General features: G+C 57.2%; 1 protein-coding gene across 1 annotated transcript; it reads right to left on the reverse strand.

Annotated features, from left to right (window-relative positions):
• Positions 1–715: 715 nt before the first annotated feature.
• LOC114490086 (solute carrier family 22 member 2-like) lies at positions 716–6,400 on the reverse strand. The gene is made up of 3 exons (XM_028503994.2): positions 5,756–6,400; positions 4,256–4,359; positions 716–1,601 (listed from the first exon to the last, which is right to left on the reverse strand). The coding sequence occupies exons 1-3, from the start codon at positions 6,164–6,166 to the stop codon at positions 1,325–1,327; spliced, it is 792 nt and encodes a 263-aa protein (XP_028359795.2). The 5' UTR covers positions 6,167–6,400; the 3' UTR covers positions 716–1,324.
• Between the last annotated feature and the right edge of the window lie 7,284 nt (positions 6,401–13,684).

Genomic DNA, 13,684 nt, shown 5'->3' on the forward strand with positions numbered 1-13,684 from the left:
ATATGCCATGAGCCGCAGAGTTTTTGTATGAAATGTTCGGTGATGGCGTTCAAGACTTCAACCGTTCAGTGCGAATTATCCAACAGTATTTTACCATAGAGCGAAAAAAAACTATGCAAGTGCTCCCTAAATGGAAATGTCTGCCTTTCAGAGTCGTTGGGGTCGTGGATGGGTCTGAAGGCCGGGGGGCAGGGTAGGGGGACAGAGGTCAAGGGGACAGGGGTCCTCGCAGGACATTCAGAGGGACTGGAAACGAAATGAACGTGAAGAGGTGGAATGCTGAAATCTGTGTTTATACAATTGAATTCTACGTATTTGGACACATCACGTGCCCCAGACACCGAATTACTGACGCAAGAACTGCGTCCGTGAATTCCTTTGCTGGCCAGGCAGCCGCGAGGCGCCCTGATGGTATCCCACAGCATTCTTTCTTTATCTCACGGCATTCCTCAAGCTGGCTCTACCCGCAACAATTCTAAGCACAGGTAGTCTAGTCCTTTCATGGGTCCTAGGCGCTTTCTTATCATCATGATGTCAGTTCCCATGGGCTCACTTCCCTGTATATGGATACTATTTTTTTTTAATTACTTTAGAGAGAGGAGAAGGGAGGGAAGAGAACATTAATGAGCAAGAGACATCGACTGGTTGCCTCACCTGCACCCCGACTGGGAACTGAACCTGCAACCCAGGCGTGTGTCCTGCCTGAGAGTCAAACGGGTGACCTTTTGGAGGGTGGGATGACGCCCAACCAACCGAGCTACATAGGCCAGGGCTGTGGATGCTGTTTGACTGTAGCTGAAGGGGAAGTGATGATGGGATTCATCCCCAAGATCTGATTGTGGGGGTGATGTTTTCCAGATTGCCCTAAAGATGCTATGCTGTTCGAGCCCAAACATTCTCCTGCACCCCACAGAGCTTCTGCCTGAGTCCGGCTCCTCCTGAGTGGGACGTAAACGACGTGCCTGGTCCCACGGACGGCCAAGGCACTGGGCTGACCATGCACTTGCCAGCTTCCCTGTTCATACACTGTGGATAACTGTGGTTTGCTAGAGTGGGTTTACGCAAAGCATGAAAGTCCCTCATAAATCTAGCACATCGCTCATCACTGAATTTTTTACTGTACGGGCCTCGCAGGCTAGATTTTTCTCTCTCCATAAATCCCCCAGGTGCAGAAAACACAAATTCCTCTCGAGTTACATAAGAATCTGGATGGCTTATTGCTGACCCTCATTTCTGGCTTCGTTGTTGTCTTTGTAGGAGGGATGCAGAATGAGCAGACCCATGAGATTTTAGAGATTCCTTCGTTCAGGGAAAAAAATACCTCTCAACACCGTCTTGAGGCTGAGTCCGAATTTCTGCCCCGCCACCCCCCACCTCCACCTGACTGTGTTTCGGCAGCAGTGACCATGGGTGGGTTCCCCTGGCTGCAACCACCGGCGTTCTTACTCAGGATGTAGCCTATTAGCCAGCCCGCCTTGCTGACCAGCCCTTGGATCAGGCGGAAAATTAAGGCCCATGCGTAGGTCGGGGCGACGGCCAGGAGGACTCCAGATACGGCGTTGATGAGGATGGTAGCCAGGAGGCAGAGCGCTCGGCCGAACCTGCAGGGAGAACAACGAAGAGAGGGAAGCGAACGGGATCCGCCGCTGCAAGGCCGCAGGGAACCCCTGCGTCACGGAAACGCGGGGGGTACCGATGAACGCCCACCGGGAGCGTCTGACCACAGGTCAGGCCTGGGCAGGACTTTTCATCAGTGCGCAGCGCACACGTTTCAAGCACATGGCCCCGTTCACCCCAGGACCAGAGCGCTGCCCAGGCCCACACCGGAGGGTGTTGAGGGAGAGGGTGACTCTCCCGGGCCACCCACGGCCGAAGGCCCCAGGGGCCTGTCTGGGTCTCCCGTCACCACAGGAGCTGGGGCCTTTGCACAAACAGTCCCAACCAGCTGCCTGCAAGAGCTTTCGCTTTAGGGAGAACAGAATTTACGGTTCAGTGCACCCCCGTCCCCCCCACATTTCTTAACACGGCGTTCGGACTTTGTGGGGTTTGCATGTCTTCATGGAAACGGTCTCCCGAGTCTCGCCGTCCACGAGCCACTTCGAGAATTGCCACCCTAAGGCCTTTGTGACTGAGGGCCACACGCGTGGTGCTAGAAGGATAGTGTCCACGCGTGTTATTGGAGAGGCGTGGGTTTCATCCACGGGGGGACCTGGAGAGCGTGCGAGCACGTAGAGCAGAGGAAAGCGTGGCAGCCCGGGTGGAACCTCGGCCTCCCACTCGGTAGGTGTCGGGCGAGCCAGTCGACCTTCCTCAGTGTCTCCTGCTGGGAAGGACCAGCCTGACCCAGACGGCAGTCCGTATTCAGAACGTAAACCGCCTTTTCTGAACCCCGTGGTGGGTCCCCTGTCACACCCTCCCATGCACGCACACAAAGAGAACGGAAGGAGAGGCAGAGCCCACCGAACTTCAGGCAACCGGAGGAAAACGGAACAGACACGTGCACAGCGTTTGGGGGAAGAATAGTGAGTGAGTAATCGACTCTCCATCATGAACGCAGTAATGGCATCGTTAAGAAGGTGGATGATTGACTGGGGATTATGAGTCGAGAATGCCGTGTCAGTAGAAAAGTGGAACTGCTCCCCTGCTCCTTGGGTGGGATGGGAATCATTAACTCGCTGGTTCGGCCAGCCGGGAGGCCCCGCACCGGCCAGCGCCCGTCTGTCCACACGAGCGTCGGTCTCTGCCCCTTGGGGCGAAGGGGGGCTGGAGGCGGAGCCAGCAGCTGGCCGGGCAGCCACACTCTGGAGCACAGGGGACCCAGGGGCCCTCCTCCCTCAGGGGCTCTCCTGCCTTAAGGGGCTCTCTCCGACCAGCTGTCCTCAGTTCTGAGGTGATGAAAATAGCCTCAGGTGGTGAATGACCTTCCTCTCCCCCCACACATGCCCCACACAGAGTCCCAGGAAGGGAGGCTGAGTGGACAGTCACGGGGAGCTGCCCATGGCTTGGCCCCTCGGCCATCAGCCTGTCTCCCTCCCGCTCCCCCAGTGGGCAGGGCTGTGACAGCACAGACGCCCCGCCCCGGGGCCTGTGACAGATTAAGCTGTCCTGACTGAACAAGCCAGTATTTAATCCAGCCTGACAAAAGGTTCTACTTACATTTACTATTGTACTCCCAGGTTTGGGTTTAGATACAGTTGGGACGACGAGCATGAAGTAGATCTCATTTACCATGTATTTCGGAATGAAGTATATAGTGGTATGTCACACAACACTGTGATGTGATTGTATAGTCCTATACCACTGTGTATTGTGTGTTCATATAAAACTATACAATGATACGACTTAGACACGTTCACCTGTCATCTCTGGCTCACGAGGTGGCCGATGACGGTGGAGAATGAGGGACACCGCCCACACTGGCGAGCACGGTGCCTGCCCGGGGGAGACACTCGGCAGTCGGCAGGATGGGTGTTAAATAATCAGCCCGATAGCCCCGCTGTCTAAAGTGCTTAGCCGGTGTAAAGCCAGTCTTTCTGTTCCTTTTCTGTTCCTGAAACTATCAACTGACCGCCGCAGAGGAGAGGTGCCGGCTGTCAGGAGCTCTCAGCCCAGTGGGTCTGGGGCTCTGGGGTCCATGACAGACATGGGGGAGCTCAGGGTCCCTGAACGCTTGACCCGGGGACACAGGCCACCGGCCAGACATCCCCCACCCCCACTGGTTTTCCTTGTCTCTCTCCAGCGACACTGACGTTATGGTAGTGGCAGTGACGTCCTCAGCGTAGACAGACCCGCTTCTCTTTCACCCCATTTCATCCGAGGCCCGGGCCCTGACCCAGGCGCCCTGCGATCGCACGAGCAGCCTGTGCTCGCTCGGCGCCTGGGACAGGCAGGCCGAGGGCGGACGGAGCTCAGAGGCCTGGAGGCGCACACTGGGTGGGTGGCGGCAAGGCCAGGGAATGGCCCAGGGCCCCACAAAATCAAATCACCTGCTGTTCTCCCTCTGAGCCCCCAGCTTCTGGATAGCCCCCAAGAAAAACCACCTCCTCGTACCGAAACGTGCCTCTACCCCACCCCACCCTGAGAACTGGAAAAGGAAAAAAGACAGAGGCCTGGCTTCTCTCCCCAGCAGCAGAAGCCCGAGATGCTCAAGGCGAGCGACACGAGGCGGGGCTGCCACAGCCTATATGATTTGGGGGGCAGGGGGCTCCAGCCAGGGCCGCGGAGCCCGGGCCCTTTTGGGACGTGCAGCACCCACCTGTCTGCTATGTAGCCGATGCCCATGGCGCCCACGAAAAATCCCGCGTTCACGGCCGACTGAAACAGGTCCAGCATCCAGGAGCGGGCGCACACCAGGTTAAACTGTGGGGGGGTGAGAGGGGTCCCAGGCGGGAGGGAGAGAAGACGAGGTCCCGTCAGAGGGCCCTCCACCCTGGGGGACTCATCTGTGTCCAGTGCATTGAACGGACAGGGTCAAGGGGCAAGCAACCCGCTGTTTTCTCGCCATCATGTTCATATTCCCTGGGTAGCCAAGAGGTTTGTCCTGCAATCAGCGTGGCATTCCATCTGGTAGCATGTCATCAGGCTACATGCTGTTGTTGGCTCAGTCCGCTGAAACTGGGTAATTGCTTCATTTCTGCACAAAACCACTTCCCTTTCTAATTTTAATGTGCAGAAGCAAAGAGGTGTACACCAAAGCCCCCAGAGGAAGTCGGGCCATGCAGTGTCTCGCTGCTGTCTCTTTAACAGCGGTGGGGGGTGAGGGGAAGGGGTCAAGGAGCTCCCTGCTAGGGTGGTTACGCTTGGTTCGCTCTCTTTTGGAACAGGTGCCGGACTGGAAGTCAGCAGTTCTGGCTGCCAGGGCTGACGGCTAATTCTCTCACTCTGTGGCCTCGGGCAAGATTTTTCTCTGCTCTGGGTCTCTGTGTCCTCTGCTCTGTAGGAAGGGGTGAGGTCAGCCACACTGTAAAGCCTCCTAAAGCCGTTATGGTGTGGAATCTGTGATTGCCCACATTTCATGCAGCAATCAGGCCATTTCAGACCCTCAGACAAGGCCCCTCAACCTAAACACATCTGTTTATACAGAACATCTTCCAACACACTATCCAAGCAGTCTTTTAAAACTGAGCCAGGCAAGGGGTGTTCTCTGTATTTGCAGAATAACTGCATCCCCCGCTTTTGCTTTGCCTCTAATGAAAGCAAATCTATTTTTTTTTGTTTTCTCTATATTTACTGAAGTGAGGTTTTACATTTGGTTGTTGATGTTGCTGGTAATTTTTAGTAACATAATAGTACCATAGCATAAGCTCCAGCCCCAAATGGTTTCATGTGGACACTTTGAACAAATCAAATAGAAAACAATAACCGTTAAAGGACAAGTGCCTCGTCTCACAGTGTGGCGCCGTGTGGGTGAGTCCCGAGAGGTTGAAGGAGGACTGGGGGGTGGGTAGGGCTTCCCGAAAAAGAGGGGGCTTGAAAAATTTTCCCTTTCCTGACGTTATTCCCAGGAATGCTCATATGGTTTTGCTTGTTTCTTAGTGGTGAGAGTTGCGTGAGTGAGAATCATTATTGCCTGAATTTGACCAGGTTTAAACAAACCCACTCATGTTCCAGACGGGTAAGAGGCTGCACGTCTTTGTCAGAAACCGGGGTTCCGTGAGACACCTTGAGTCCCAGAGCACGCCTGGGCCCCTTCGGCTTCTCCCTTAAGAGAAGCTGCACCACCTGCTCTCTCATCCCTAAGTCCCACCTCACTCACCTCGGTCACCATGGAGGAGCCAGGGGTGTCGTACACCCAGCCGTGCCGGCAGGGGCCCAGCGGCAGGAGGCTCCTGTTGGCGGCCAGCTCGGCCAGAGGGTCCACGCAGCCCAGGGCGCTGCGGTTCCAGTCCACCTCGAAGCGGCGGCACTGGCTCGGGAAGGCCTCGCCCGCCGGCCCGGGGCCGGGCACCGTGAAGTTCAGCTCCTCGGCCAGGCTCCAGCCGCATCGCCGGCTCAGCTCGGCCACGCCGGGGCTGCGGCAGCGGTGGTCCGGGGTGAAGCCCAGGAAGACGATGCCCACGTAGATGGGGGCGAAGGACGCCGACAGCAGAGACAGGAGGAAGAACGTTCGTTTCTGGAAGAAGTCGAACTCCCCTATGTGCTCTAGAATGTCGTCCACCGTGGGCATGATGGCTGCAGGAGGAGAGGTCCCGAGGCGCTTGCCGGCACGGCCTCCGAGTCCCCGCCGGGAGAGGCTGCGGCCAGCTCAGCACAACTCCGGAGCGAAAGTCCAAGTGTGAGCGAGCGTTTGCTTTGCACAGAGGGCAGGCAGCCTTTGGTCCAGACCTTCCCGTGGCCGGGCGGCCTCCCGCGGAGCCCTCCTCTGGCAGGGCCCGTCCCGCTGCGCCCCTCCGTGCCTGAGCGAGCAACCTGGCCAGACGCCGTGCTGACTGTGCTGTCACTCTCCCCGAGCGTGTCCCTGCCCCATACCGGCTCCACAAACAATCCCCCCTCTGTGTTCCTCGCCGGGCGAGAAATCCGAGCGCTCGCCTATCACGGGCCCGTGATAATCTTTCCCCAGCACACCCACTGTCCCGGAAGGGGGCACGCTCGCACCTCGCCCACACAGTCCGCCCTCTGCCCAGGGGGCTGGAGGATGCACGTGCCTCTGGCTGCGCTCGCCTGGGGCGAGGTGAATGAATCACGGACTTGGGTCCGAGCCCAGGTCCGCATTCGAGGAGGTGCGTGGCCTCCACTGTGGGTCCGGCCACCCACAGCCGCACGGGCACTGGACCCCGGCTGCGGCTGCTTGTTCGGGTCTTCGTCTGGACTTTACGATCCTCCCTTTGAAAGAAGGCCAGGGCTGGCCTTTCAACCCGAAAGCGTCCTTGCCTTGACCCATTAGTGAGGAAAAATGGCCACCACGCACGTAGGTCCAGTGTGAGCCGGGAGAGTGCTCGTGGTGCTGTCCTATCGCCTTAGCTGTTATTTCTGCCTGTGGTCAGGATGCCCCGTTAGCACGATGTGGGGGCACCCACATGCGAGGGAAACGGGCGACCTGTTTCCTGGTGGGCGGAAGGGTCAGGCTGCGGTGGGAAGCCCCCACGCACAGCGGCCCACTGTCAGCTCTGCCCCTTGGAGTACCAGACAGCAAGTGCACTCTGCTTTCCTCCTTTTCTTCTGCCCACTCTTCGGTGGGTGGAACAGCACGGTCTGAGGGCATGACCCCGAGCAGTCCGCCTCCCCACCACAGTGGCCGCCTCTTGTTTCCTTAGGGATAAGTCACGACCTGAGGGGAGGGTGTCCCCACACTCCCCCTGCCCACTGTCATTTGCTGGAAGTGTCCAGGGGCTGGGGAGTTAATAAGCAACCAAGGTCACAACCCCGCCTCCACACCCAGGGGTCCAGAGGTGGCTCTGGCCACCTCTCACTAGGAAACATCACAGTCCCTTGTCCTGGTTCTGACTCTCTTCCAAGACACCAGGTGTACCTGCAAGAGGGCACCAGGTGAGAGGCCAGAAGGGTGTCGCTTGCCAAAGAGAAACGGTGTTGAAATCCACTGTGGATTACTTACAGAACCGCCAGATAAGGAGGAGGGAGAACGCAGATCCCTTACCGCGCTGGCTTTGCCTGGTCACGCTGGGCTGGGTCCAGCTACAGACTCCCATGGGAGCGGAGCCCACAGCGGGGGCTGCCGTGAAGCCCTCCCCCTCGGGTGACGGCAAAGCCACGCGGGCAGTGAGCGACTGGAGGGGAGAAACTGCAGACAGGGGACCTGTGGGACTTGCCACGGAGCTGGCCGCTTTTGGGGGTGCCCGCACTTTTGGGAGTGTGGCCAGAGCGTGACCCGATCCAGCCCTGCACGGTCATGTAATCCCTGTAATCGGGTGGGTCGCCGTAATTGATATCGGAAGTATTTCTCAATCTCTCTTCAGGTTGCTTTGTAGTGGGAATAAATACTGTCCCCAGGATGCCATCTCGGGCGGCACCGGGGAAGGCCAGTCGTGCCCAGACTCACTCTCCCAGCTCCCCCACCAGAGGACAGGGGGCAGCAGTCCAGGAGGGCACCCGGGACTCCCACCCGATGGCAAGCCAGGCGCCAGGCCGGCCGGGCAGAAGCAGGCGATCCGCCGGCGAAGTGGAGGACGTTTTGCAGGCTCCGCCGCCGAGTGTTATGCGGGGTGGTGTCGGCCGTCGCTGCCTGGCACGGCGGAAAGGTGCCGCGCCGCTCAGGTGCGGCCGCCCGAGATGAGGGTGATGGAAGGCAGACCGTCTCACAGCGACTCGTGTTCTCTGGGCGGCGCGCGGGGACAGTGACGGCAGGCAGGGCAGGACGAGGTTGGGGGAGAGTCCCCACAGCCAGACCCTGGTCCAGCCTTGCCCTGGAGCATCCGAGTCCCCGGGGCAAGCACCTAACTCCTCTTACAAACCGGCGACCGCACTCCGATTAGAGCTGCTGCATTGCGCGGATACCGTGCAGGGCGACGGAGGGCAGCGACAGGCGCAGTGGTCAGCGGTCACTTCCAAGGCGGCCTTCGCTCCCCCCGCCCTCCTGCCCTTTCCCCTGCTCCGCGCTGTCCCCACCCAGCTCGCCTTCGTCTGCCTCATCCTCTGTCGTCACTGCCCGGCGTCTGGGCGTGGGGCCCTGTGGCCAGGTACAGCGGCGGGAGGTCGGTCGGCCTTCACCCAGAATCGTGGGCTCACAGAAGACGACGTTGGAGCAGCACTGCCTGATGCTCAGCTCCCTCACCCCCTCCCTTCCCGAGCAGCCGCTCGCAAGCTCTTGCTGCGCCACGCGAGCCCGCCGCCCCTGGACGTGGCCGAGTGCCGGAAAGATCGTCCTTGTGCAGTGCCAGGATTCGTCTCCCGGAACCCCCACAGTCTGAACGTGGGCATGGCTCTCTCCTTTAGGGTCGGGTGGGTTACGTTACAACGGTTCCAAACAGAACTTCGGCTATTTGAAGATGGCCTGCTCTGACCCCACACTCTTCTCTTGTCAAGGAAACATCCCCGATGCCCACAGAGTGAGAGTTCTAGCCTCCCCACCTGCCGGTTTGTACGAGGACAATGGCCTCTGTGTCACCACATCCGCCCTCGTTAGATCATGGAAGAAAATCATGAAGCATCTCACTGGTATCATAGGTACTTCCAGCAACTCTTCTTTTTCCTACGAAAGAGGAATTCAAGTAGAAAGAAGACTAGGAAAAAGACTCGCAGGACTTCCGGTTGAAGTAGGAGAAGTTCAATGCCGCCCGAGGCACGGAGTTTTCTGGAAGCACCCGGTGGCGGCGGGGGCACCTAACTCAGGCTTTGGGGGAAGGGTGGGGGTCAGCGAAGAGAAAATGGATTTTCTCAATGAAGCTCCTACTGGAAAAGACGCACATGGAAGGGCGTTTTGTGGGGAAAACGTGTTTTGCTTTATTTTATTTATTTATTTATTTTTAATATTTTATTTATTTACTTTTAGAGAGGGAAGGGAGGGAGAAAGAGAGAGAGAGAGAAACATCAATGTGCGGTTGCTGGGGGTCATGGCCTGCAACCCAGGCATGTGCCCTGACTAGGAATCGAACCTGTGACACTTTGGTTCATAGCCCGCGCTCAATCCACTGAGCTACACCAGCCAGGGCTGCTTTATTTTATTTTTAATGCCTGTGGGCAGACCCGACAGCCATAGTCACTTGCAGAAGGCCTTGCCTCCCCGGTTCCGGCAGCCCGGGCCTTCCACAGACTTCCTGTCTCTTACGGCACAGAAGATGCTGCCCGGTGAAATCACGTATCCCGAAAACAAGTCCCCAGGGAGCCTCCGGAAAGATGAATTTTAATGCCAGGATAGATATTATACTCTGGAAGACTCTGACGCAGTACTCTGTGGCTGTAAATATTCATTAAGAAACTGTCCCCAAAGACTTAGGAAGTTCTATTCTAAAATTAAAAGTTGTTGTTCTACCCTGCCTGGCATAGCCCAGTGGATTGAGCGCAGGCTGCGAACCAAAGTGTCGCAGGTTCGATTCCCAATCAGGGCACATGCCTGGGTTGCAGGCCATGACCCCCAGCAACCGCACATTGATGTTTCTCTATCTCTCTCCCTTCCCTCTCTAAAAATAAATAAATAAAATCTTTAAAAAAAGTTGTTCTAAACATTGAAAAAGTGTTTCTTTTCTTTCCCACCCACCTCCCTTCTTTCTCTAAAATCAATGAACGTGTCCTTGGGTGAGGATTTTAAAAAGGTGCTTATTACCCACGTATTTTTGGTAATATGTACAAATTATTACTTATACTAAAGATCAATAGTTTGGGATAGCTTAAAAATAAGGGGCATGGAAGGAAGTCATTGAAATGCTATCTCTGGGACAGCAAGACACTTGGGTTGCATGTTACCTTGTGGAAAATCTAGTCCAATCTAGCTGAAATCAGATTTCTCTACCCAGCAGCATCCTGGTGGCCACCCGCCGGACGCCAGGAGCACCCCTGCCCCCCGAGTTATGACAAAACACCCCAGCCGTTGCTGGCTGCTGCCAGATGAGAGGTGCTGGTGTGAACCCTTCATTTCAGAGGCGAGAAACTGAGGCCAGGAGAGGTGAGTGATGGGTCGTAGGTCAGGCAGCTGTTTAGCGCACACCTTGAAATGTCACCCTTGTTTGGCTGCTGCCCCTTCTCGGCCGTTTTCACAGAAACTGTCCCAAAACTCCCGGGGCTAACATCACACAGTTCCATCTGCACCAGAGCCCGGGGCTCAGACTCTTAAAATAATGTAGCTTCCGCCGAAAACCTCAGATTTGGCCAGTGTGTGCTGCGTTGCCTCCAATCAACTTCAGAACCAAGATTGTTGTGAAATTTCAGTGATGCTCGTGGAGCCTGTTCTAAGTAACCAAAATGTTTTCCTCAAGCTCCCTCTCTTTTCCAGAAAGTATCTATTTCTCTTTCCATCTCTTTCACTTGTGAAATAACAAACGCCGGGGCCAGTCCCGAAGGACCTCATGCGTTTGACCATTTCCCTCGGCACTGGCAATTAGTAAATACGTCTGTACGTAGCTTTTGTTCATCTGATAATTGGGGGTACTATGTGCAAAGTCGAAGTTCACTTCGTGGAAACTTCTGGTTTCGTCTGGGATCTTCTGCTCAGCACATTCAGATGCCTAGGCCAAAAACAAAACCCAGGAAAACCCCCAACCAGATGGTTCACATTTTTGAAACCCTGCGTGTCTGTCATTCACCACTCATTCACCATGCTGACACATGAGCGAAGGGGACGGCACAGGGAGAGTGAACCCCGACTCCAGAACGTTCTTGCTCAGGGACCGTGCCGCAGCGAACCAGCCCTGCCCGGCTGGCGCGGGGCTCGCTGCCTTCCAGGTTGCCCAGGGTCCCCTGGCAGGCCCACCTCGGGTCTGTCGCAGCCGTGCGGTTGTCATCCTGTCCGGCCGTCTGTGCTTGGGAAAGACCACCGAGCCAGCAAACGGCCGGCGACATTCAATCCCCGCTCCGATTTATGTCAGTGTGCCAGTGACGAAGTTCGCGCCTCTCCCTCCGCCCCACAGCACGCCGGTCTGACGGGCAAATCCCCCTGGCAGCCGGCGCCCGCGGCCGCAGCAGGTGCCTCGCCTTGCCCTTTGTCGAAGTGACCCGGAGCCCGGCGAGACCGCCCAGGAATGCCGCTGACGCCATCAGGGGCTCAGCGCCGCACCTGCTTACGCTCCCGCGCTGCCAGCCGGTAAGAGGAACCGCATTCCCTGTTGTCAGATGTCCTCCGTGCCCCGGATGATGAATTCGGGGCTGGCTTTGTGCAGAACTCTGACATGCCCATGGGCAGTGGAGGCTGGGGTGGGAACGGGGTCAGGCGGGCACTGCACGGTCAGAGCGTCACCCCTCCCCTGGAACCACGGCAGCTTCTGCACGCTCCCACGCCGTGCCGTGACCTGTGACGAAGCCCAGGGAGCCAGGCCCGTCTCCTGGTCCCTTGTCACCTGCAGCGCAACATCGGAGGCAGCCAGAAGGGAGTCTCGAGGTCCAGGTTCCATCACACTGACAACCGGGATACATTTTGGTGAGCCCCCTGCAGCTGGATCCCTTTTCCTCGCAGTTCTCTGCCGCCAAGGTTCCCCTGGCATCTGCGAGCTGAGTGTGCAAGCACACACACTTCCTCCCAAGAATCCAGCCAAGAGTCAGTCCCTTCCTTGGCTTCCCGGAACCTGGTTCGCTCAGGCAGTCCCAGGCTCCCCCCCACTGCATGGCAACCCGGCTGCGCTATTTCACAGCTGAGGGCGCTGAACCCAAGGCAGCCCACGCGACCCAGGCGGGGTCACGCCCCTCGCCTCCCGGAGAGCCAGCCCTGCTGTTGCCCGTGCCGCACTGCGCAGCCTGTCCCTGCTACGTGCCACACGCGTGCTGCTCATGGGCGAGGCGCAGTGCAGAAACACAAGAACGCTTTGCTACAGAAGCTCCGTGGGGAGGTGGACTACAGTTTAGAGGATGTCACCATTTTGGCGAAGTGACGAGTTTCCTGGGGAGTCACGAGCAGGACACCATGACTGTAACGCTGGGAAGGAAGAGTAAGGATGAAGGGTCCCCGACGGGCCATCTCGTTGGTTGCCTGGCACTCTCCCTGCTTGTCCATCATGCCCTCCTGTGTCTGGGCTTGAAGACCCCTGGTCAGGTGTCACCGAGGTCACCGAGTGCACAGGAAGCCCAGCAGTGGGGCTCCTCCGGCCGGCAGAGCAGGCAGCAGAAGCCCTCAGAGGCTGTCCAGTGGCACTTCTGCACTGACAGGCGTGTCTGCACGTGTCCTGCCCACGAGGGTAGCAGATGGTGGGTGTGGAAGTCTGAAATATGGTGAGTGCATCTTGAATTTGACTGAATTTTAACTAATTAGAACATAAACTTACACAGCCACAAGTGGTTAGCAACTGCGTTATTGGACAGTTCCTAGACAACCCCCTCTCCTGGGCCCCCCCGGGGATTCTGGTGGTCGGCAGGGGCAAGCCTGGGGCTGTTTCCCAACCCCCCCAGGTCCCCGACCTCTGGACTGTGCGCACTCGGTCTGGGTGTCTGCTGCCCTTCGGGCTCCAGTGGCTCGAACCTCCCCTCCCAGTGTGCATGCACGGTCGTCCCCATCCTGAGGGTGACTTCTCTGCCTGTCGAGCGAGCGGACAGCGCCTCTTTCCCTCTGGGGTCTTCAGGGGGGCCCCTCTAGCCTCTGCCTCCATGAGGACCACAGCTTGTGCCTTTAGGGGTCGCACCCTTGCACCGTCCTTCCCCGGAAGTCTTCCGCTTCTGCCTCCACGCCCTCTGGCGCCAGGACCCAGTGACGGGCTAGCTTCTTTTTCTCCGCAGCTCCACTTTGCAGTCTACTCAGGTGACAGAAGTCACCAGTGGGTACACATGGAATGGTACGATGCAGAACTCCTAAGAGCAACCTTCTGCAGGGCACTGTTTTGGCCCAAACCCAACCCATTTCCGCTGCGGTGGAAGCCAGCCCTGTGTTAATGATCAGAAAAATGGTCAGAAGTGTAGTTTCAGATGCTTCCTCTGGCAATGTTTCTTCTTAGAGTTATTCGATGGCTACCCATTTCCAAGCGCAGAATGAACCAGGCAGCCAAGGAGCCCTTTTCTTTTTAAGTTTGAAATATTTCTATTAACAACCTAAAAAAAGCTAGCTTGGATCTCCTTCTTTCTGGAAGGCGTGTGGAGGTGCGCTTGCAAGAGGAGA

This window comes from Phyllostomus discolor, chromosome 4 (assembly GCF_004126475.2).
Source record: "Phyllostomus discolor isolate MPI-MPIP mPhyDis1 chromosome 4, mPhyDis1.pri.v3, whole genome shotgun sequence".
In the NCBI taxonomy this organism is placed as follows: Eukaryota; Metazoa; Chordata; class Mammalia; order Chiroptera; family Phyllostomidae; genus Phyllostomus; species Phyllostomus discolor.

Coding starts and splice junctions, on each gene's coding strand:
- LOC114490086 (XM_028503994.2), bottom strand. CDS start 6,166: ATGCCCACGGTGGACGACATTCTAGAGCACATAGGGGAGTTCGACTTC. Junction 4,360..5,755: donor GCTCCTCCATGGTGACCGAG/GTGAGTGAGGTG, acceptor ACCCCCCCACAG/TTTAACCTGGTGTGCGCCCG. Junction 1,602..4,255: donor ATCGGCTACATAGCAGACAG/GTGGGTGCTGCA, acceptor TTCTCCCTGCAG/GTTCGGCCGAGCGCTCTGCC.